The sequence below is a fragment of the Takifugu rubripes genome, chromosome 20 (genome assembly GCF_901000725.2).
Source record: "Takifugu rubripes chromosome 20, fTakRub1.2, whole genome shotgun sequence".
Classification (NCBI taxonomy): Eukaryota; Metazoa; Chordata; class Actinopteri; order Tetraodontiformes; family Tetraodontidae; genus Takifugu; species Takifugu rubripes.
This window is the reverse complement of record NC_042304.1, coordinates 5,758,280-5,782,063: the sequence shown is the minus strand read 5'-3', so window position 1 is coordinate 5,782,063 and position 23,784 is coordinate 5,758,280. Positions and strand designations below refer to the sequence as shown.

Genomic DNA, 23,784 nt, shown 5'->3' with positions numbered 1-23,784 from the left:
CATGTACAAACATTAGCTGTTACTTATGCTTCCTATTATTAGGCTGATAATTTGGCTATTTAATAGCTCTGGATAATTGGGATTTTCTGACTTTCTGTTTCATCTGCAAAAAGATTATGCATAAGTGACATATTTTGGGATCTTAAAGTTGAATCAAAGTTTTTCTTTGTATATCATTACTCTTAGTAGGTGAAGCTGACCAAAATGACCAATACAACTGGGCAGACTTTTTAAAAACCATAACAGACCTCCAAAAGTTCCATTTATAGTGATGATAATGTATAAATCTGTAAATGAGTTCTGATCATTTATAATCTAAATGCAATGTATAAAAGTAAGTCAACTAGTGACTGGCATTTTAGATATTTTAGGCTATTAATCAGTGTTGTGTTGCTCTTACAGTTATTAATCAGACCCTAAAGTTTCCATAGTTGTTATCAACCCCTTTTGTTTCACACAGTATAACCTAACCACAGAATCAAGCAAACATTGAGGATTTGCAGAGCTGTTTGACCTTTGAAAAGCAGCAATTGCTCACATTTCATGAGTCATAGTGGCAGCATAAAGAAGCATTGAGGCAGCTTTGAAGCACTACTTCTGATGTTTGTTTTTTTCTTTCCTCAGAGTTCTGAAGACATTGTCCATATAAGATTTAGCGATATTGGAGGTGAGTAAACTCTGATCATGCTGGCTTTTCACCACAAGTTTTATGGCAGCAGTTCTCCTTTCCTGCATCTACAGATATCGCGAACAATGGAACACTCACGTTTGATGACATTCGCAGCAGCTATCAGATGAATCTAACTGGAAAGAATGACAGGATTGAAATCAGATGCACTGGGCCATATGTTTTGTATATGAACGCATGCTACAAGAGCCTGAGGGACCACGAGACAAGAGGGTATCTACAGCTGCAAGTGAGTGGGCAGAAAATTCCAGAAAGCTCCATCACCCTGACTGCTACACAGGACGACGTTTGCACGGGCCTGCTCCGTACCGTCTACCTCAGAGCAAATGAGCAGGCCAGCCTGTACCTGTATGTAACCAACGGTTTCAAGGTGAAGACATTGTCTGTGGGACTAAGCTATCTACTTGGGAGCCAGTGTGACTTCTGATGAGTCCTTGCAAAGACCCTCAAAGTGGGTAGACGATGGAAGCCTCAGCACTGTTTATCTGTGGCTGTGGCAGCAGCCCACAGAGCAGAGGGGCCTTCCGGTTTTATTGTCAGCAGGGAATATTGGTCAAGTCATTACAGGACTACCTTTGAAGTAAACTCATCAACCACAAACCTAAAAAACTCCAGAAAAACAACAACCAGTTAATAAGTAATCAGCAAGTCATCAATGAGTGGTCTTTGCAACGGCGATTGATTATATGTATTGTTTTTAAAAGAGTACATTTAAATGGACCATATTTTGTTTTTGTTTTTACACATCAGTTACAGGTTTCATTTATTTCAGTTCATTTATCCAATGAATGTATTTGTCATGGTGGACATATTCTCATAATCTGTGTGAATATGTGGAGTAAACAGTTTGGCTCCTTTATCTTAGAGTAGGTAATAGCCTCAGGATTCCTAGACAGACTCTCTCTCTCTCTCTCACACACACACCCACACACACACCCGCACACTCTCACTCTCATGCTTGCAAGTTAATACTGCAATTACACACAGAGATAATGTGAAATAAATCTGATTAGGGGTTAGATTTTCATTTGTTTCATTGTTTTTTATGTGTTCTTTTGTTTTATTTTGTTTGTGTGTGTGTGTGTGTGTGTGTGTGTGTGTGTGTGTGTGTGTGTGTGTGAGAAAATCCCAATTACCCAGAGCTATTAAATAGCCAAATTATCAGCCTAATAATAGGAAGCATAAGTAACAGCTAATGTCTGTACATGACCCTGACATTTCTTCAGAGAGTAAATTACCTAAAGGCTAATTCAGGTATAGCGTTACCAGACAATCTGCATCAGTGTGTGTGCTGAATTGTAGATTTGAATGTAAAGTGATAATATGATATGGGAATGGCATTGTTTGACTACCTCATATCAGGTCATCCCCTGTTGGGATGAAACCCAAATAAAGAGTTTTCATCATCCTGCCAGCTCTCACTTTTCCTGTCTGTCTGGCTGTCAGCAGTTTCGTCATCATTACCTGGCAGATAGAATTGAAAGTAAATTGAGGAAGTAAAAGTCCTATCTCACTATGACAGCCCACTGAGTGCTGAGGCGGTTACAAAACAATACGCGGCTGGAGGGACAAGCGGCTCCCAGTTGTGGTTTCTGACATACTAATTGTTATTGAAGGAGGGTTTCTGTCATCCGTAGGTTGTAGATTCCGTCTGTCTTGTTACTCTAAACAACCAAAACTAAGTGGTTGGCCTTCAAGGAAACATTTGACTTGGCACACAAATGTTAGAAAGAGTTACTGGAAAATATAAGCTTTTCTGAGTTAAATTTATTTACTATTTACTGGTGCATATTTATCACAACTTAGCACAGTGGGGGGATTATTTCCTTATTCTCATTGAGTATCCTGAAGCAGAAGGAAGGAAACTCTGCTTCATTTTCTGTTTTCACCATCCAGCTGACACCCAGCTGACCCATCAAAGTCTGGAGCAGATGAATGAGAACCAGCAGCAAACAGCTGCAGTCAAACTTCCCCACAATAAGTAGACTAAAAAGGTGAGTGTGCGTGTGGCAAAGCAGTTCGTAGCGGATATACTAATACCAAGATTGCAATGTCTAAAGCGCAGGTGGCTTTTTTTCTTTTGAAAAAAGGACAAAGCAAAGTTGTCACAGGTCCTTAACGACTCACGTTTAATGCCTGCTGCTTCCGTATGACCGGCTTCTCCAAGTAAAATAGAGGCTGTGTTTATGAGCCGCAGGGAGTATCATAAACAGAGAGCGATACAGCTCTGGTGAACTATGATCTCTGGTTTTGTGTGTGTGTGTGTGTGTGTGTGTGTGTATGTGTGTGTGAGTGTACTTGCTCACTACCACATTTTTGTAAAGTGAAGGCATTTTTGGCTCACAACTTGGAATTGGGTTTAGATTTGGGCTGGGTTGGGTCAGCTGTGCTGGTTAGAGTGGGGAGCTACATTATATCTAGATTGATACTTTATTCATCTCTCTGTGTGTGAGAATAGACAATTTTCACAGTTGGATGCATCATCATGACATGATCTGCAAATACCAACAGCATTTCTTTCTCATTTCTTGTAACAAACTCAAGTATTTTCCTTCAGCTTGATCCTTGAGCGTTCACATGAAACCTTCACATAGAAACCACCAGTAGCAGGTTACAGCTTAATCCAAGCAACTTGTTGTCATTCTTTATTCCCCTTTTTTCCATGGTGAGTTTTAAAATAGAATCGTTCAGGGAAAATCCCTGAATTACAGTTGTAACTCCATTGTTGTTCAAGGCTAAAAATAGCTTAATCGTGATGTCACACCTCACAGCAGTACAGAACACATGTCTAGGGAACGCCTTTGCATGTAGAGCTCTCATGACCGTTGGACAGACACAAAGGACTGCAGGACTCGCCGAGTCAGTAGGATCTCAGTAGACCCTTTTGCAGAACCGGCTCTTCCATTCTGTCTTGCAGTTTCACTCTTTACTTCATTTTAATATCAGAGAAAGGGGGGACATTCCCTGACATAGACAACAGTGATGGCTCAATTTCTAATGTCAAGGTTGGCAACGTAGGACGAACATCTGCAGGAATGACCAGCAGGGCCAGTTTCTACGGAGGGTCTTTGTGTGAGGCTGCTGTGAGCCTATCGCTGCAGCTTCGGTTTAAAATCTTTCAGTATTTATATGACTTCTGTTTGTCTTGGTTTAGCTCCCCAACAGGCAGTTTCACAGGACTTGATACTGTACAATCTTTTTTCTTTTCAAAGGTTTTTGCTCTATTTTTTAAAAACATGTTCTTTTTCGGTGATGTAACTTTATCAGTTTCTTCATCACAATGACCACTTGTTTGGATTTATGATGTATGCTGTTGTTTTCTTGGAGCGGTGGCTCTAGTAAAAAGATGTTAACCTGGTTAATGGCAAAGTGTTATAACCGAGACAGTTTAACAGCTGGAGTCTTTATAATGACAACAATAAAAAGAATCAAATGTCTTCCCAAGGTAGGCGTTTACAATAGCAGAGGTCCTCACAAGGCAATGAAAGTCCACACCCACACACAGATTAAAAACTCCTTATCTGTCTCACTGTGCCATCTTATCTGATGGAGCAACCTGTGTGTGTGTGTGTGTGTGTGTGTGTGCGCGTGTGTTTTCAACTCTACTACTGTACATGTGATCAGGTATTGAAATTGAGACAGTATCGTAAAACAACAGTGATGCAAGCAGCCAGCCAGTGTGGGCAGAACATTCATCAGTTTCTACTGGGAGTAACTTCCCGCTTAATGGTAAATAAAGAGACTGAAAGAGGGAAAGCTTCTGTAGGATTCCACCTTCATGGTTGTTTTTCTTTTCTTTGCAGTTTCTGTTTAACCTAACCTTCTGTTAAACCTGTCCTGTTTTCTTGTAGAACAGGGCACGTGAAAACATGAGGAGAGGAGCTCCGAATCCCTGTCAGGTCTGAAGAACGTTGAGCTTTCAGATATGTCTAGAGGCTGATCCCGTCATCGTCTGCTAATTCATTTTGTGACACAATGAATGAAAGAAGGTGGAAATGGGCGAGTCTCGACAGCGCAATCAAAGCATCTGTTTAGGCAGACAGTTTTCCGGCTCGCTTCAGTGCTGACCAGAGCTGAGGAAAACTTTATATACATGACATATCCCGCCACATTTACAGTAAACTGTAGATGTTTACTTTGATATCAATGTTGTCATTGGCCTACCTGCCGCCTGATCTGATTTTCAGTGGAAAATGCCAATATCAGGATGTTGCTTCAGCTGGCTATCGCTGTCAAAATATAGTACCTACATGCCTGGCATGCACACACACACATGCACATACGCACAAGCGCTCTCACCCTTGTCCTTCAAACATTGTGAATTGAGACAAATAAAGTATCAATCTAGATATAATGTAGCTCCCTACTCTAACCAAACCCAATTCCAAGTTGTGAGCCAAAAATGCCCTGACTTTACAAAAATGTGCTAGTGAGCAAGTACACTCACACACAAATACACACGCACACACACACACACACACACACACACACACACACACACACACACACACACACACACACACACGCACTATATTCCTTATTTGCAGTTATCGTGCCTAAATTAATCTCCTACAACACTGTACAAACTTATTTTATGTTTTTATATGTCCAAGTAGTGAATTGCACCAGGAAATCAGTGTTAATAATTAAACCAGTTTTGTGCAATTTTTTATGGAATGGGGCGGAACTTGGCTGAGCTCAAGATTGCTACTTTCTCTTTTTTGTGTGTGGGAAGACCTAGGCTATTTAAGCAATGCCTTCCACTTTGAGTATCAGTCTGCATCATGGAGCATCACCACACAGGACAAGAGGAGAAACTGATTGAGGTCACCATGGAGATGAATGGTGTGGAGGTCAGTCACCAATCCAGAGCTCGACCCAGGCAACGCCGCAGCTACTTCAAGTGTTTGGTCACGTTAGCGTCCCTGCTATTATTGGTCATTGTTCTCCTGGTAGGCCTTGTGGTGTATTTCGTCATCTTGGCACCGTCGTGCAACCGGGTGAGCAACACGTCACTGCACCTCCAGCGTCTTCTATCAATGGTTATTGTCTCTGATGTGTCTGTGTGCTAATCTTTCTGTCCATTTGCAGGATGCTCCATCATCTCCACGCCCAGAAATTGTGATAAAGTTACCTAGTTAGTAGCATTCTTTCTTAGATATTTCCATCCCTAACTTGTCTATCTAGTAGTGAAATCTCAATATGCTCTACCTCCACAGGAAGCTGCCCCCAGAAAACATACGAAATCTTCACTGCATATAAATCTGCAGACTATTCCATCTACGGATGGTTGAAGTTCCTGGAAGTCCCTGGTAAAAACTTTACCCTCTTTCAAACCTTCAGTGAACAACAAAGAATCATCAGCATCCAGAATGCAAACAAGAAGGAGATCTCCTTTCACGTTCAAGCCAAACTGGCTAAAGGGGTCACAATTTACATCACCCTCCAGTTTGCCTGCAATGACAGTTTGTTCCACATCCATGAAGTCTGAGTGGGTGAGAGGGAATCTGTTCTCTGGATGTGGAGAAACAGATAATTCATTGTTGTGTGTGTCTGTGTGTGTGCGTGTGTGTGTGTGTGTGCATGTGTGTGTGTGTTGTACTTGGTCAATAACAAACGTCTACTACTAACTCTATAATTTTGGGAACAGAGGCTGGTCCTCACAACTTCAGGGGACTGGTTGAGGGTTAAGGCTTGGTATAAAGGTTGAGTTTAGAGGGTTAGGAGCATTGCAACCCAGAATGTCCTCACGAAGACAGAAGTACAAGGGTGTGTGTGTGTGTGTGTGTGTGTGCGTGTGTGTGTGTGTGTGTGTAGACAAACCTGTATCGTCTAAATTCATTTGGTGCACAGTGATGTATGTTTTATTTACTTTTACAAACTGTAATTATTATTTTCTCATATGAGCAGCCAATAAATAAGTCATTGTGGGTCTCAAGTTTCCTATTTTTATATTTATGAGTTCCTCTTTATATCAAGGACACTAACAGTTTACATCAACGCCGACGCGCTAACCAGAAAGAAAAATGAGGATGAAAGACATTTAACGGGACCTTCAAAGGAAAGCGTTGCGTACACTTTTTTTCCCCCAACAAACGCACCCACGCAGCATGCACAGACACACACGCACACACTCACTTATCCTTGTACTAATGTGAGGGTGTTTGTTGTGCATTTCTATCAAGACATTGCATGCAGCCGCCTTCATCTTGGCAGGGTTACTCTGGGCTCAGGCTTGATGGGACCTGTTCCCTGGTAGGTTGAAGCACCTGAAGGCCGGCCAACCCAATTAACCCTCCAGTCAGTGGCAATAGGATGAAAGGTAACCTGATGAGCGTGGACTTTGGTCCTTGACGTATAACTGTCCTTTGATAATGCCTCTTTCTCACTAGATTCTCTCATCAGAATCATAGTCGATAATCCTCCGACAATCATTCGGTCAGGTCACTCTCGAACACGCACACATACACAAGAATATGAACAAGATGCTGTTGCATCATCCATTTATAGCTTTTCCGGTCTGACTGGGGATGATACAGAGGTTAGTGCTGTTGCCTCACAGGGAGCTTGTTCCAAAGGACGTTTCAAAGGTTTCACACTGAGAAAAACGTCCGTTCAGCGACGCTCCCATCAACATCACAGCTGTTCACGTTTCCTCTGATGGAAGACACCTCAGAAGAATCAGAAGAAGGTTTATTGCCATTGTTCATGTAATACACAGTATTACACAAACTAGGAATTTGTCATGGTGTGACGCTGCGACATTCAACATAACACTAGACATCAACACCACACTAGAATAAGATAAATAAAATAAAATAAGACTTATATACAGTATATACATAAATAGTGAGTGGTAAGAAATAGTGCAGGTCCATGAGGAGTAATGTATTGTTTATGAGTCCGGCTGGCTGCTGTACATGGTGCTTAAGTGATAAGTCACTTGGTGTTCAGCAGCCTGATGGCAGAGGGGAAGAAGCTGTTAGTGTAGCGGGAGGTTCTGGTCCGAATGGACCGTAGTCTCCTGCCTGAGGGGAGGGGGGAAAACAGTCCGTGGCCAGGGTGGGAAGGGTCGGCCGTGATCCGACCTGCACACCTCCAGGTCCTGGAGATATACAGGTCCTGGATGGATGGAAGCCTGCAGCCGATCACCTTCTCGGCAGCGCGCATGACGCGCTGCAGCCTCAGTCTGTCCCTGACGGTGGCACCAGCGAACCACACGGTGATGGAGGAGGTGAGGATGGACTCGATGATGGCCGTATAAAACTGGGAACATCCTGGGAGGCAGTTTGAGCTTCCTCAGCTTCCCTAGGAAGAACATCCTTTGCTGGGCCTTCTTGATGAGGGAGCTGATGGTTGGCTCCCACTTAAGGTCCCGGGTGATGGTGGTGCCCAGGAAGCGGAAGGAGTCCGTGATGGTGATGGGGGAGTCCATAAGGGCAAGGGGGGGCAAAGGGGCTGTGACTTTCCTGAAGTCCACAATCATCTCCACTGTCTTCTGAGCGTTCAGCTGCAGGTTGTTGTGTCCGCACCAGGACACCAGTCGAGCCACCTCCCTCCTGTAGGCAGTCTCATCGCCATTGGAGATGAGACCGATGAGGGTGGTGTCATCCGCAAACTTGATCAGTTTGACAGACTGGTGGCTTGAGGTGCAGCAGTTAGTGTACAGGGAGAAGAGGAGGGGGGAAGGACACAGCGCTGGGGTGATCCAGTGCTGATGGTGACGGAGTCGGAGACAGTCTTCCCCAGCCGCACATACTGCCTCCGATCCGTCAGGAAGTGAGTGATCCACCTGCAGAGGGAGGCAGGCACACTAAGCTGGGACAGCTTGTCCTGTAGCAGAGCGGGGCGGATGGTATTGAATGCAGAGCTGAAGTCCACGAACAGGATCCTCGCGTAGGTTCCCGGGGAGTCCAGATGCTGCAGGGTGGAGTGAAGGGCCAGGTTGACCGCGTCGTCCACAGATCTGTTGGCTCTGTAGGCGAACTGCAGTGGATCCAGGAGGGGGGTGGTGATGGACTTGAGGTGTGGCAGGATCAGGCGCTCTAAGGACTTCATGACTACAGAGGTGAGCGCCACAGGTCTGTAGTCGTTAAGCCCAGTGATCCGTGGCTTCTTGGGGACAGGGACGATGGTTGAGGTTTTGAGGCAGGCTGGCACCTGGCACGACTCCAGGGAGGAGTTGAAGATGTCTGTGAAGACAGGAGTCAGCTCCTCTGCGCAGTGCCTCAGGGTGGAGGGAGACACGCCGTCCGGGCCAGGGGCCTTGCGCGGGTTCAGCCTGGCGAACTGCCTGTGCACATCCTGCTCACTGATGGTGAATGAAGGGGGGGAGGAGGGGGGAACTGGTGGTAAGTGATGGCGGGGGGGACTGATGGTGAGTGGAGGGGGGGAGGAGGAGGGGACTGCCTTTGATGGAGTAAGGTCCATGGGGGCAGTGACACTGGGGGGAGGGGAGGTGTTGGGCATGGCTGACGAGGTGTCAAAGCGGGCATAGTGGAGGGACAGACTCTGACAAAGGGCTTTGTCGTCCTGACCCTCTGAAGCCTGAGGCCTGTAGTCGGTGATCTGCCTCAGGCCTCTCCACACAGAAGCAGAGTCGTTAGCAGTAAACTGCTGCTGAAGTTTCTCCGAATACACAGATTTAGCTCTCCTCAGTTCCTTGCTAAACCGGTATTTGGCCTCTCTGTAGCAGTCTCTGTCTCCACTTTTCAGCGCTGCTTCCTTTTCTTTCCTGATCTGTCTGAGTCTCGGTGTGAACCAGGGCTTGTCATTGGAGTAACTCACCCTAGTGCACGTTGGTAGAATGCGCTCCTCACAAAAGTGGATATATGAGGTCACAGTGTCCGTGTACTCATCCAGATCATGTGTGGCCCCACCTGCGGCTGTGGCCAGTGTGCTACCAGTCAAACCTCTCTGGAGGGGACGTGTGGGCTTCCCACATTTGTGCTTCTGGTGCAGTTTTGATGTCATCTATTTGTGAATGACAGGTGGAGGTAGAATCTACTAAAGATGGTCTCCTTACTGGAGGACGGGAGGACCTCTCTCTTTTTATTACCGCTGGTCAAACCCGTCCCCAAAGACGTCCCTCATCTTCTATGATTAATCACACAGATGAAACAAGTACATAAAACTGGGAACATGAATGTCATGTGATAAAAGATAATGATACGGTAATGATAAAAGAAGAAAATTGTGAGAAAACGGCAGAAACACCCCAAATGTTCACAAGCTTCAATAACATTTGAGCAACTACAGTGTCATTAGGGTTAGTGTCTGCATCAGAGCACGGCTATGATGCAAGTGGTGGATTTGTGCCACAACCCAATCAGGAAAGTTGTGCTCCCACTTGTTTTGTAGTGTGAAACGTCCTCCACCCACACGCCTTTTAATTTCATCCTGTTATTATTGGCTTGGAGGAAGTGATTTGTTTTCCTATTGTATGGCGGTGACGCAATGTAAGGTCACTTGGGTGAAAATCATGTGGTGTTACTAGCCAAGGCAAAAATATTATATACTTCTATATTTGTCATCTGTTATTTGGAAGTAAGGCCCGAGCGATCTCTTGATGAGGGTCTAATGACGATGATTCTGGTTAGAGAATCCTGCTGAACAAAAGTGTAGATGGCTGAGTCAGCCCGTTCCTTGATCTCTGGAGTGACGTAGCAATGGTGATAAAACTGTCAAAATGCTGCAGCTGTTGCTCCCACATGAACAAGATGCCAGAGTTTAGCTGTCCTGCCATTTTAGTTCTTTAGGAATCCTAACATAGCAGTTTGCTCTTAAATAGTAAAAACAACTTAAAACTGTAATCTCAGCACTTCTGCCAAAAATGCGCTCCTTGGAGCTTTAAGGGAAGAAAGGGAAGAAAGATTAATCGTGCAGTTTCGGTAAATGTGTAATTAAACTTCGTCCCCCTCCACCCCCATATTCTGCCGCTGTTTACATAATCGAAAGAGGACTTCCTGAGACAGCAAATCAGAGACAGAGAGAGGGGAGTGCTACAAATGTAGCAGTATCAGATGAGTTTCACCAGTGCATTCCAAAGGCCAGCAGGACATTTTACAGATATCAATCCTCATTAGGTCGGCCAGACTAAACAGTTTGTGTGAACCTCTGCCTAAGACATGATGATTCTAAAAGAATACTGAGAATAAAGAGGACGTGAACACTTGGAGCGCTGCTGCAGAAATAGCAAGCTCTGGTCAACGAAGAAGAGGGAAAAATAGAAGACCGCTTTCCTCAGACGACTGAGGTGCTTTGGATTTGGGAATTTTGTCCTGATCTGCTTCCCCAATTTGGAGCAGCATGTAAAGTGCACGATAGGCTGGCTGAAACTAGACTGTGGTTATTTCATTGTAAAGCGTGTTTATATCGCTGTGCCTCTTTGTCATCTAGAGCTCTCTGACCATTTCTCGCTGCTCATGTACCCCTCAGAAGGTGAGTAGAGGCTACCTGAACCATTTAAGGCACACTGGCTAAACTGCGGGACTGCTTCAGGGACATTTTTGAACAGGATAACAGTGCATACATCAACATCATTGCTGGGAAGCAGCAGATCCAGCAGTTTCCCCTCCAGCAACCTTGGATGACAAAAGAGCTTCTGTTTCTTCTCAGAAACCACAACGCCACCCTAAGCAGCACCCACACCAACGCCTGCCTGTCTGCCTGCCCGCCTGCCCGCCTGCCCGCCTGCCCGCCTGCCCGTCTGCCCGCCTGCCCGCCTGCCCGCCTGCCCGCCTGCCCGCCTCCCTGCCTGCCCGCCTGCCCGCCTGCCTGCCTGCCTGTCTGCCTGCCTGCCTGCCTGCCTGCCTGTCTACCTGCCTGTCTGCCTGCCTGTCTGCCTGCCTGCCCGCCCGCCTGCCTGTCTACCTGCCTGTCTGCCTGCCTGTCTGCCTGCCTGCCTGTCTGTCTGCCTGCCTGCCTGTCTGCCTGCCTGTCTGCCTGCCTGCCTGTCTACCTGCCTGTCTGCCTGCCTGCCCGCCCGCCTGCCTGCCTGCCTGCCTGCCTGCTACCGACTGACCTACCTACAGGTCCAGTTCAGGACCTCTTGGCTGAGGACCAGCTTCTATCCAGAAGGCATTAAAATGTGCGAGTGCATAGGCTTGACTGGGTGGGTTGTCATCAACAATCCAGACATTTTTCTCGCCTCCATTAACTGTAAACTCTTCTAAATCACTTTTTTTTTAGAGGACAGGTCCAGTGGGAGTTGCTTGGCTTACTTGGTATTGAATAAAACAAGCTCGACAAGAATGTAGAGAGCATCTGTTTTCAGTTTGATTATTCCCAGTGATGGTGGTGAAGAAAACATCCTGCGTCCGACTGACTTTTCAAACAGTCTAAAACATGTCTGAGCGGTTCGCCAAAACCCGACTACATTCCATGTTAGGGAGACTGACATACGAATTCACATCATTCCTCACATATTTTAAATTTTAGATGCACGTGGGTGGGAGACGCTGGTGTCTGGCGTGTCTGTTTGGACACCAGATGTGTGCTGTGCTGTGCTGCCATACGTCAGCAAGCTTCCTTTTTCCACCACTGCCTGACTGGTGGGCTTTATAAATCCCCCTGCTTCGCTCACTCTTACTCAACCTTCATCCCATTGCTTTGCTGGTGACCTGCTGGGGGAGGTGGCGCTGGAAACCATCTCTGCCTATATTGCCAGTTTAGTTTCCACTGTGACACAGAAACATCCCCTTCACAACTGCTCGTTTCCCACCACACTGGCCAGACTGACTTCCTGTGTGACTGTTGACTGTAGGTAAAGATGTTATCCATTCACCACGCTTTCTCGCAATCCTCCCCCATCTCCCCCTTTTACTGCCGTCATCTGGCCTTCACCAAGCTCGGCGTCCATAACCAGCAATGTATTCTTCTCCCCGGCCAATGGGGGTGGTCTCATTTTGTTTGGAGGCCCCAGGTCACATCTTGGGTCGAATTACTAGTAAAGTGGACTAGTAAAGTATAGAAGCACTGTGTCCAGCACAGAGTCATTTGGACAGAATGAGGATTCTCTTTTTTTCTGAAAAGCATCTACCAGTTCATTTTAACGGTCTACTCAACTCAACCTCAATGGATTACCGTGAGCTGGATGAATGAGGACCTTTGTGGATGAGCAGCGAATGATGATCTGAAGTCACGTTAGCGTTTTTAATATGGAAGGCTACATGGAAAACACAAGGACCGATGGTTCATTGTCTATCCTGTGAGAGGCAAAATTTCAAGTGCTGCTGTGGTGACTTCCTGGTAGAGTTTCCTGTCTTTGTGGGAACATGTCTGAACATGCTGACTGCTACCTCTGATCAGCGATCCACCTCAAAAGCATCCTCAAAACACCTCAACAAACACCTCCACTCTGTTGACTTGTTAAAACAGCAACAAAGAGATTTTTCTGTATATCCGATACTTTTAGAGCCGCTAAAATTGTGTGATCACCACTTTTGAGAATTTGAGCTTTCAGTTATGTGAAGATTTCATGTTTCCATAGGAAAAAGATCAGTGGGGGAGAGTCCCACATCCCTCCTCTGTGGGGTCCAGTTTACACCCACAAATGTTTCAAGAGAATATGGATGATTCAGTCTGTGAAAAGTCTGTGTCAGTATTTTCCACCGTTGAGCTTGAAACATTTACTTGTCTAAAGGGAGGAAACTGTTCAACTGGAAGCCATTCACAGCACAGCCATCTATCTATGTATGGTAGGTCACCCATTCATTACTGCAGCCCCTCCCCTCCTCTCCTCTCCTCTCCTCTCCTCTCCCCTCCTCTCCTCTCCTCTCCTTTCCTTTCCTTTCCTTTCCTTTCCTTTCCTTTCCTTTCCTTTCCTTTCCTTTCCTTTCCTTTCCTCTCCTCTCCTCTCCTCTCCTCTCCTCTCCTCTCCTCTCCTCTCCTCTCCTCTCCTCTCCCCTCCCCTCCCCTCCCCTCCTCTCCTCTCCTCTCCTCTCCTCTCCTCTCCTCTCCTCTCCTCTCCTCTCCTCTCCTTTCCTTTCCTTTCCTCTCCTCTCCTCTCCTCTCCTCCCCTCCTCTCCTCTCCTCCCCTCCTCTCCTCCCTTCCCCTCCTCCCCTCCCCTCCCCTCCTCTCCTCTCCTCCAGCTCGACCTCCTCCTCACACATCATTATGCAGGACACAGATGCCAAACCAAATAATGGACCCATGTATTCTCTTCTGACTTCTGTAGTTCTCTTGCACCACATTTGAGAACATGTTCACCCGTCTCTTCTGTTCTGATTGAGGTGCTGAGCTTGAGATGCCCCCACAGCCATGGCCTCTCTGGGATGTACCTCCGTGGGTTCAAAGTCCACCCCTGTTGATATGGACGTGGTCAAGTTTATGAAGTTTATGGAAGTTAGCTGCAGGTGCCTGGGTTGTAACAGATCTGGACGTTCAAGAAGAAGACGACGCCATGGACGGCGACAACTCCAGCGGTGACACAGCACCAATGTCTCGAGCACAATTTCCCACGATGCGGGACTTTAACATGCGGAGAAAAACACATGTGGCACATGCCAGCTGACGGTAACAGGAAAGGTGCTTAGTTATATGCAGAAAGGATTGACAGCCAGATTATATAAAGTTATAATCTACAACCTACGTTTCTGGTAAATTCAGTCTTTCCATTTCATTCACACAGGGAGACCATGGGCACATTTCTTGGACAATCCACCTACACGTTTTCGGTGCCGTGCTCCTAAGAGAGTAAGTGTGATGCTAAGCGCAACAGCTCTGCGAGGCCGGGTGAGTCATTGTGAACTCGTATGAGCATCAAACAGGACAGCTGTCAGGAGAACAAGGCAGACCTAGATAAACATCACATGTGTGGAAATACAGAAAGTGTGCGTGTGTGTGCGTGTATGTGTGTGTGTGTGTGTGTGTGTGAGTGTGTGTGTGTGTGTGTGTGTGTGTGTGCTAGTGAATTAGAGAGAAAGTGACAGGCATCAAAAGTGAATGAGATACAAGCACACAATTATTCTCTTACATGCACACGTACACTAGAGAAGATTTCCCAAAACATGGACGGGGAGTCCCCCAGGGCACTTTCATCCCACCTCCAGGCTGGCCGATAAGCTTTATCTCGCATCATGAGTGGGCTACAGTCAAACTGCTTGTTTACCGCTTGATGGCATTTATCATCTCCTTTTCCTTAACAGCCTCACAGCCAAGATGGGACGGGAAATCCCCCCCCCCCGCCCAGCTCTGCCAGTATCTGTCCGCTTCTCCAGCTACATGAAACCATCCAGGCATGATACAAATATGAGAAATTTAGAGATGGTGAATGCATGAGGTACAGTGCCAGGAAGAGTAGTGCTGACTAAAAGAAAGCATGCTGGTGGACCCCCCTGCCTGCTGTCAGAAAAGGTGCATTCCCGTCTACAGCCTGACACCTTTTATTTGGGAGCAGAGTGAGTGTTGCCTTCATGTGTTAGCCCTTGAGGCTCGGGGTGGAGGTTCTTGGTGGCACATTTGAACACGTGCAGATTTAATTTTGTAATAATGTTCCCTTCGTGCAACAGGAGATTCTGCGAAGGTGCAGGGTTCCGAGTTTAACTTTAGGGTTTCTGTGCTGGGATAGATTGTCCTGAGCAGTTCCATTCACAGTAAGTCAAAACTCTTTTGCTGACCACATCCTGTAGACTGCTCACTCATTGGCTCTTCTTCTTCATTGAATTAGCTCCAGACCGTTGCACGTTGTTCTTCTCCACTGTGAATCACCTTCTTAATCTGACCCAAACCACCTCCTCCCGTTTGATCAACCCTAACCATGTTTTTCTCGAGTTCATCTGCCTGAAGAAATGGACCCCTTCTTGGTTTGAGGCTAAAACTGATCTTCCTGTTATTATTTGGTATCAGCTTGTTTTAGTTTGTTGTGCACACACAATATTACCACAGCTGGATGTTGAGAAGTTTCCATTTCCTTTGTTTATTTCTCCCACCCTCCCAGATTTCTAACATCCATTTATTTAGAACCAAGTAACCAAGAACCAAGTAATTCCAAACTTAAAGAAAGGGATCGACGTGTTCATCACCTCAGCTGGGGTGTAGTGGTTCTCAAATGGTTCAAGTCCCTGCCACAACATATTAGTAAGGATGCACTGTCAACGTGCCAGTTCACCTTCTCAGCCAAGCTGCTGATGTTGCTCCCTGGGTGCTGTAGAATGGCTGCCTCCTGCTACTTGTATGTGATTAATGTACATGCACTAGTGTGTGTCTCACAAATACAGGTAAAAAGTAGAGGACTATCTCGTCTTGTCTCATCTTCTTCACCACTTTATCCCTTTTGGGGTCACGGGGAGGGTACACAATGAGCGAAGGCAGGGTCCACCCCTGGATGAGTTGCCAGTTCATTGTAGGGCCCTATATGGGCATTTCTGGGTTCATTACCTTGCTCAAGAGTACCTCTGCAGCTCTCCATACTACCAGAACACCATCAATGTTTTGTCTGCACTGGGGATTCTAACTGAGAACCCTCCACTTCTCAGCCCAGCCCCCGAACAGACTGAGCAACCACACGTATGTGTGTGTGTGTGGCTAGTTGTTTCTTTTTGACCACAAAACACTCATGGGGATTTCTGGTCTCTGGACAGATTAGACATCAAAGGCAATTTAAAGGTTGCAGCAGTTAATCGTTAAATTATTTTGACCACCCAACGCTGTGGTCACATCAGGGAAATGATCATAAAACATTTTCACACCAATAATGCAACCGCTAAATAAATCATCATTCTCACAGAGCATTGCTTTGTGATCATATCATATCTAAGCTTCACTAACTTTGTCTTTGGAAATATGTGTGTTAGATTGTCATTGTCATTCAGTGTATGACCTCACTGGTGTGAAATGGGGGAAAACCCTTTTATTGTACATGACATATTATACATGGGATATTAATAATTATACATCTCTCTTTCCTTTTAAGCAATTGAAAGTTGGAACTCATTTAAAAATTTGTCTCAACAAAGTAGAATGATGCGCACTACTACACAATTATAGAGAAATAAAAATATTTTGGTTGATATTTGTATCTACGTATATATACAGTGTATATTCCCGAGTTCTCGGTTCAGCAGAGGAAATTCTATCGTTGGGTGAAACATTTACACCCTCTAGCGGCGCTAATGCGAACAGATTCAACGTTCCAATTTGAAATGTTTTTTTTTCTTCTTCCAGTAACTTCAATACTTGCCTTAAAATTAATTTCGTTTTACTGCTTTATCTCTACTAATGTGATTTTATTTGCAGTGGATGTTGACATAAGGGTCAATAATGATATATGATGACGACGATAAATGTTGATAATCATGTGATGGGATGAAGTTTGGAGTCTGACTACACATTTCTGCCATTTTCTGCTGCTGACCTCAACTCGGGATGTTGTGGATCAGTGGAAGGAATACTTCGAGGACCTCCTCAACCCCACCAACACGCCTTCCAGTGAGGAAGTAGGGCCTGGGGACCTGGGGATAGGCTCTCATATCTCCGGGGCTGAAGTTGCCGAGGTAGTCAAAAAACCCCGGGGGTGGATGAGATCCGCCCAGAGTTCCTTAAGGCTCTGGATGTTGTAGGGCTGTCGTGGCTGACTCGACTCTGCAACATCGTGTGGACATTGGGGGCGGTGCCCCTGGATTGGCAGACCGGGGTGGTAGTCCCTCTTTTTAATATGAAAAAATGTTCCAACTATAGGGGGATCACACTCCTCAGCCTCCCTGGTAAGGTCTATTCAGGGGTACTGGAGAGGAGGGTCCGCCGGATAGTCGAACCTCGGATTCAGGAGGAGCAATGTGGTTTTCGTCCTGGGCGTGGAACAGTGGACCAGCTCTACACCCTCAGCGAGGTCTTCCAGGGTGCATGGGAGTTTGCCCAACCAGTCCACATGTGTTTTGTGGACTTGGAGAAGGCATTCGACCGTGTCCCTCGGGGGGTCCTGTGGGGGGTTCTCCGAGAGTATGGAGTGTCGGGCCCGCTGATGCGGGCCGTCCGCTCCCTGTACGATCGGTGTCAGAGTTTGGTCCGAATTGCTGGCAGTAAGTCAAACTCGTTTCCGGTGAGGCGTCATCGGCCCGTGACCTCCAACGATCACTGGATCGGTTCGCCGCCGCATGTGAAGCGGCTGGGATGAAAATCAGCACCTCCAAATCCGAGGCCATGGTTCTCAACCGGAAAAGTGTGAAGTGCCTTCACCGGGTCAAGGAGGAGATCCTGCCCAAGTGGAGGAGTTCAACTACCTCGGGGTCTTGTTCACGAGTGAGGGAAGAATGGAGCGGGAGATCGACAGGCGGATCTGACCCGTCCGTAGTGGTGAAGAGAGATTTACCGGTCGATCTTCGTTCCTACCCTCACCTATGGTCATGAGCTTTGGGTAATGACCGAAAGAACAAGATCACGGGTACAAGCGGCCGAAATGAGCCTCCTCCGTAGGGTGGCTGGGCTCTCCCTTAGAGATAGGGTGAGAAGCTCTGCCATCCGGGAGGAGCTCGGAGTAGAGCCGCTGCTCCTCCGCGTTGAGAGGAGCCAGATGAGGTGGCTTGGGCATCTAGTTAGGATGCCCCCTGGACGCCTCCCTGGTGAGGTGTTCAGGGCATGTCCCTCCGGTAGGAGACCCCCGGGAAGACCCAGGACACGTTGGAGAGACTATGTCTCTCGACTGGTCTGGGAACGCCTGGGGATCCCCCCGGATGAGCTGGAAGAGGTAACTGGGGAGAGGGAAGTCTGGGCTTCTCTCCTTAGGCTGCTGCCCCCGCGACCCGACCCCGGATAAGCGGTAGTGGATGGATGGATGGATTTCTGCCATTTTATTGAGTAAAATTTGCCAAATTTCAGTTTTTCCGATCAAATCCAGGGCAAAAACCCCGCGAGAGGCAGGGGCGAATTGTGCCTCACGTCTGACTGCATGATCCAATACAAACTGGGTTGCATGACGTATGCCAGTTTTTGTTCCTCAGCATATCGCTAATATGAACTTTACAGAAATAGTCGTTATACACCATGACTTTCTGCAGTCTATGTAATGTCTTATATGCACGTGTGAGAGAACTATTCCTGCTGATCGCACAATAAAGTGCAGAGAAAAGTCAGCAAGTGAGGCAGTACTCTGCCTCAACTCAAGGGGGCGTACGCAAGCTGGCAGGTGCTTTCTCGCTTCAGTGCTGGCTCATTTTAATAGGCAAACTTTATTAAAATTTATTGAAGCACCAGAATTTTGAAAGTTTGAAAAATAACTTTTACTGTTGGTCAAAATTAAATTTGTGGTGCACACATCTCTGCACTTTAATTTGTTTGCAGTATATATGTCACAAGATGGGTGCTCTATCCATAGCTATAAAAGAAAGTTCTTTATAGGACAAATATGTTCCTGTGTATATGTTTGTGTTGGTTTGTGAGTGTAATTGAAAGAGGAATGCTGATGGGATATGAAGCATTAGCAGTAGTTGTATGCTGTTGGGAAAATGGTGAAATAAGATGCTTTTTTCCAGTTCTTACAATCGTAAATCTGACTCTTGAGGAGTCCGTGCCTCAGCAGCCATGAACCTCACCGCACGTCACTGGTACAATGGGTATATTGCAAATGGTTAAAACGCAGCATATTGATGCAGTTCAGCAGAGATTCTGGTTTCATTTTCCACTCATTAGTCAAAAGCTACCGATGACCAGCTCAATATGAAAGAGGGCCAGCTGATAGGTTGCCATAACAACCACAACTGTCCTGCTTTGATGTTCAGCTGATGTCAGGTAATACAAAGCACAGATATGACATCACACTTAGTGAGTAAGTCCTGGGTGCTCTTTCTGCACTCACATATATTCGCCTTCCCACCATGAACACACCCTTGTACTTCTATCTTTGTGAGGACTTTCATAGGCATAATGCATTACCCAGCCCCTCACCCTAACCGGAACCATCCCAACTTACCCAACCTCTATCCCAAAACCAAAACAATCGTCTGAAGATGTGAGGAACAGCAAAAATGTCCTCACTTCCCAAAAATGTCACTTTGCTAGTGGAACATGGATGTTGGTACTCAGTGAGCAGCGAGGACAAGAACAGCCCCCCCCCCCCACACACACACACACACGCACGCCCATGGACTGTTGGAAGCCAAGAGTACCAGGACAGAACCCAGACAGGGGAGAACATTTAAAATGAGGACCCCAGACAATACCTGCAGATCCCTGGTGGTTGTTTTTTTAATGGTTTGATCATTTGAGCACATACCTGGCAGATTAAATCCATCTGTTACAAAGGAAGTAGAACAGAAAAGGATGACGAAGCATCAGCACAGGAACTGTTATTAAAGTAGGTCATTAAAATGGCTTCCTCGAGATGTTCCTTGTGCACAGACGCTTCACTGTCTCACAACCCAACAGGAAAAGCAAACCGATTCACTCATTTATGTCAGTACAATAACAGCACAGACAGAAGCTGTTAGGCTTGTGATCTGGCTCAAATTAATCACGTTTAATAAGAGGATTCATCGGATTTCTGAGAAACAGCAGCGTCTTCACAGGAAAGGGACGATGCGTTCTAACTTTACCGCACGAATTAAACGAAACGCAACCTCTTCTACAAGCATCAATCTGCACGCAAGTTTAGACCCTTGTCTTTTTCACACAGGAAGGAAATGCATGTCAAGCGTGCCACGGCTGCCCCCCAGATTTGACGCTATCTCCTGATTGTTGGCTGATGTGAGTGCTTGTGGTGGGCTGCAAATGAAGGTGTCGAGTTGCAGAAAAAGAAACTGTTGCAAAAATGCAAGCGCACAGAAGTACGGTCAGCGTTTGAAATCCCCGACCTGGTCGACATTCAGGAACCTCAACTGAGCAGCACCAGGTTCCACTGCAGCTCAGTGGAACCTTTATCGACACCTTTATCCCTCTGATGATTTAAATACTTTCCAATGGTTACAGACAGAACTCATGTGGGTGTTGGCAAAGCGCAGACATCAACCGTACTGATCTGGTGTCAGATTAAATTATTTATTACTTTAAATCAATCACAGATTTGGATCTTTGGGTTTCCATGAGCACACATTTAGTCAGATATATTAAAAATAAATATTTCATATAAGATACAACTTCATCAGCACATTAGTGTTAAGAGATGGTGGTCTACAAACGAATCGCTTTGAGCTGTCAGTGAACGCCTCACGGGTCGTTTTCATATTAAAACACTAAAAAGTGGAGACTGAAGAGACGCTGTCGCCTGTTTACATTCTATAGAAACACTATCATCCGCTGCTTCTGACAGTCAGATCTTATAGAGACCAAAGAAGTTGGCGTAATGCGTGTGACTGAGAAAGGTGGGGTGCGACACGTTGACATAAACTCTGTCGTGGGTCTGCAGCTGCAGGGCGGAGGCGAGGTAGCTCTCAGCGGTCCAGGGGTGCGCGGACTGCTGACGGCAGAAACCCGCTCTGTGGGCCTCCATCAGGGTCAGAGGCGAAGGCCGTCCTCCTCTCCTCACAAACACCAAGTGGTGGAAGGAGGAGGTGGGGGAGCAGTCTCTGAAGACCAGCTCCACCCGCGAGTAAATGTGGTAGATTCCCGTCTCGTTGACCTGCAGAGCTCCGTCCTGGAACTGGTAAGAGACCCCCCCTGAGGTGAACGCTCGGCCGACTCGTGACTCCCACCTCAAAGTCTTGGAGAACTTCTCCTTTTCAATACGCCCTGAAACACATGAGAAATCCTGTCAGTCGCTCCCAAAAACACAGTGAGACCGATGAAAAGACTGGCTGGTTGAATGAATCTAGTGTTGGCGATGAGTTTTCCGTTTAGTAAATTTAGGAAAACATCACATGATTAAAGTGGTAACAGGAGCAGTTTCTGTTTCATCCTACCTATAACGTGGGCAGCAGGTCTCTCTCTATCATCCTCATCCTTCAGAAGAGGTTCATAGAGACCTGAAAACGACAGATGACCATCACCTCCTCTGTCTCTTTAGGGAAGTTATTTATCTGAGTGTGTTTATACTCACCGATCTGCTTCTGAGCCACATTAAACTCACTCACGGGTTTCACCTTCAGTGAGAACAAAAGAAGAACAAAAAAAGAGGAATCTCATTACCACATCACACCAGCGCTCGGCTGTCTGCGCTCTCTCAGAGCGCTGCAGAGGATTTCCTGTCTCTGGCCGGGTGTCCACAGATGGAACATGTAAAACTGAGGTCTGCGGGCTTAAATGTCAAGACGTGAGCCGAAATCGTTAATTATTAAACATTGCAGATGTGCGTTAACTTTCCAGCTTGGTTTTCCACCCTGCCACCTTACGCCCCCCCCCACACACACACACCCATCAAAGCCACAGAAACTCACACCTTTTAGACTTTTCTCATGAAAACTGCACTACAAATCTGCCCACTGATGAACGCCGATCATGAACACTTCTTACTGTGAACATTCAGGTTTTTAACCCGTGTACGTCCACGCTGCTGCAGCCACGTTCACAATAAATAATTAATTAAATAATTAATTAATTAATTAATTAAGAACAAACTCCTCAGACAGGCCAGTCAGCACCATCTTACCTGTCTCAGCTCTTTCTTCATTTGATAAATCTCGTACGCCTCGAACCCCAGGCCTGCGAAAACCAGCAGGAACAGCATCAGGACCACCAGAGCCGTGCAGGGGCTCACCCCCATGCTGCCCCGGCTCTTCTGGCGCCTGCCCGCGCTCTCCAGGCTGGGGGGGTGAGACCAGCAGGGCACGAGGCCCGGTGGTTGGTCGGGATGTTGCGAGCCACCTGCGTCCACCAGGAACACCTGTGGGAAAGGGTACGTCTGGTCACAGCTCATGGCGAAGGTCCTGCTGTAAAGCCAGCTGCGTGCGTCTGTTACCTCTGCACAGAGGAGGTGTGGACTTCTTCATCTGAGCATCTCTGACACCACATATGTCAAATTATTCACCTCCCACAAAGCCCTCCCACACAAACCAGACTATAGATGAGTGCGCGCATGAAGGACGAGATCTTCCATGTTGCCACTTTGGCTTTAAAGTGATCCTCAGCTCCCAAACCACATCGCAGACGCCACTGATGGAGTCAAAGGGCCGACCGACCACTGACCACAGCCACCTGCCCTGACTCTTTAAGGCGACCGTGTTCCAACGCTGCCAGAGAATATTTGTCCAATAGCAATAATTCAGTGTGTATTGTTAGAAAACAGTGACGCAGCAGCTTCTGTAGGTTATTCTCAGTGGGATAGATGCTGCCACATGAAAAGGATGCATGTCTTCTTTATTGCTCGCTGGTAGACAGACGGTGCTTTAGAGGTGAGAATCTAAACCCGACAAAGACCTCACAGTTACAATTACCGGAAAGCTCAACACAGCCTCACCACATGTGCACTTGCGCACGCCACGGCCGTTGCCGCTTTCGGGGTGAGGCTCCAAGGGCGCAGCACAATTAAGCTGTTCCTTCAATGTGGTAGCAACTTTCTGCAACACCTTTAGATAATCTGAGTAAACATTACAAATATTACTGCAGCAGGTCTCAATTCATCCCACACCTGAAATATCAACCACAACAAACCATTATTCACAAGACCTGTGAGCCAAGTATGTGTGGAAAGTCATTTAACTTTATCATTTGACTTTGGTCACTTCCAGAGGAGGCGACCCCCCCAAGCTTCTTCCTCTCAGATGTTAGGTTTCGTTTCTCCAGCCCCTGAACAAAGGATGATCCCCATCTCCGACTGTTACCATAATGTGCGCAGAGGATTCGCACAATTAAGTGTTTCGAGTGTGTTTCCCAGAAACGTCAGGCTGAAAGCGGTCCTCTTCAAGCGGAGCAGTCGCTGTGACTGCTTAAGGTGGGAGGGTCTGGTTTTGGGGTCTAACCGAGCTTTATTCTGTGTAGGTGCTCCAGTTAATTTGATGACACTGGAGGATGTACGTCATTCACTGAATCAGCAAGAATTTGGATGAATTGCTGCCTGTTTCTCACCGCCTGTGCTCTTTCTGTTGTATAATGGAGGGAGCTGTGGTCGTGGTGACTGATTTCTCAATCAGAGGTATTGCCTGCAAATGACAAAGAGCGTCGCAGTCTGTCTGGCATCACAATCTTCTTGCAAACGAGAATTTCCGTCTGGCAGTGAGTGGAACATATAAAA

At 46.5% G+C, this 23,784-nt stretch overlaps 1 protein-coding gene and 2 long non-coding RNA genes across 5 annotated transcripts; 2 read left to right on the top strand and 1 right to left on the bottom strand.

The window, feature by feature from the left end:
- Positions 1-10,740: 10,740 nt before the first annotated feature.
- LOC115247274 (uncharacterized) lies at positions 10,741-11,425 on the top strand. The gene is made up of 3 exons (XR_003886315.1): positions 10,741-10,943; positions 11,087-11,128; positions 11,306-11,425. It is a non-coding gene; the product is annotated as an uncharacterized lncRNA (long non-coding RNA).
- Positions 11,426-11,620: 195 nt separating this feature from the next.
- LOC115247273 (uncharacterized) lies at positions 11,621-15,912 on the top strand. 2 transcript variants are annotated; one of them, XR_003886314.1, is made up of 7 exons: positions 11,621-11,801; positions 13,332-13,386; positions 13,922-14,204; positions 14,320-14,384; positions 14,837-15,088; positions 15,200-15,283; positions 15,358-15,912. It is a non-coding gene; the product is annotated as an uncharacterized lncRNA (long non-coding RNA). The 2 variants fall into 2 exon arrangements; XR_003886313.1 differs by having other exon boundaries at positions 13,922-14,216.
- A 4,731-nt stretch (positions 15,913-20,643) lies between these two features.
- faslg (Fas ligand (TNF superfamily, member 6)) lies at positions 20,644-23,646 on the bottom strand. Of its 2 annotated transcripts, XM_011614737.2 has the most exons (5): positions 22,513-23,646; positions 22,204-22,437; positions 21,655-21,697; positions 21,518-21,580; positions 20,644-21,347 (listed from the first exon to the last, which is right to left on the bottom strand). In XM_011614737.2, exons 2-5 carry the CDS (start codon positions 22,315-22,317, stop codon positions 20,929-20,931), a joined length of 639 nt encoding a protein of 212 aa, XP_011613039.2. In that variant the 5' UTR covers positions 22,318-22,437; positions 22,513-23,646; the 3' UTR covers positions 20,644-20,928. The 2 variants fall into 2 exon arrangements, with proteins under 2 accessions (XP_011613039.2, XP_003974146.2); XM_003974097.3 differs by having other exon boundaries at positions 22,204-23,646.
- Between the last annotated feature and the right edge of the window lie 138 nt (positions 23,647-23,784).

Excerpts from the sequence above, each read along its gene's own strand:
- faslg (XM_003974097.3), bottom strand. The coding sequence starts at position 22,470 with ATGAGCTGTGACCAGACGTACCCTTTCCCACAGGTGTTCCTGGTGGAC. Across the intron at positions 21,698-22,203 it reads TGAAGAAAGAGCTGAGACAG|GTGAAACCCGTGAGTGAGTT; the intron begins GTAAGATGGTGC and ends TTCTCACTGAAG. Across the intron at positions 21,348-21,517 it reads ACCTGCTGCCCACGTTATAG|GGCGTATTGAAAAGGAGAAG; the intron begins GTAGGATGAAAC and ends CATGTGTTTCAG.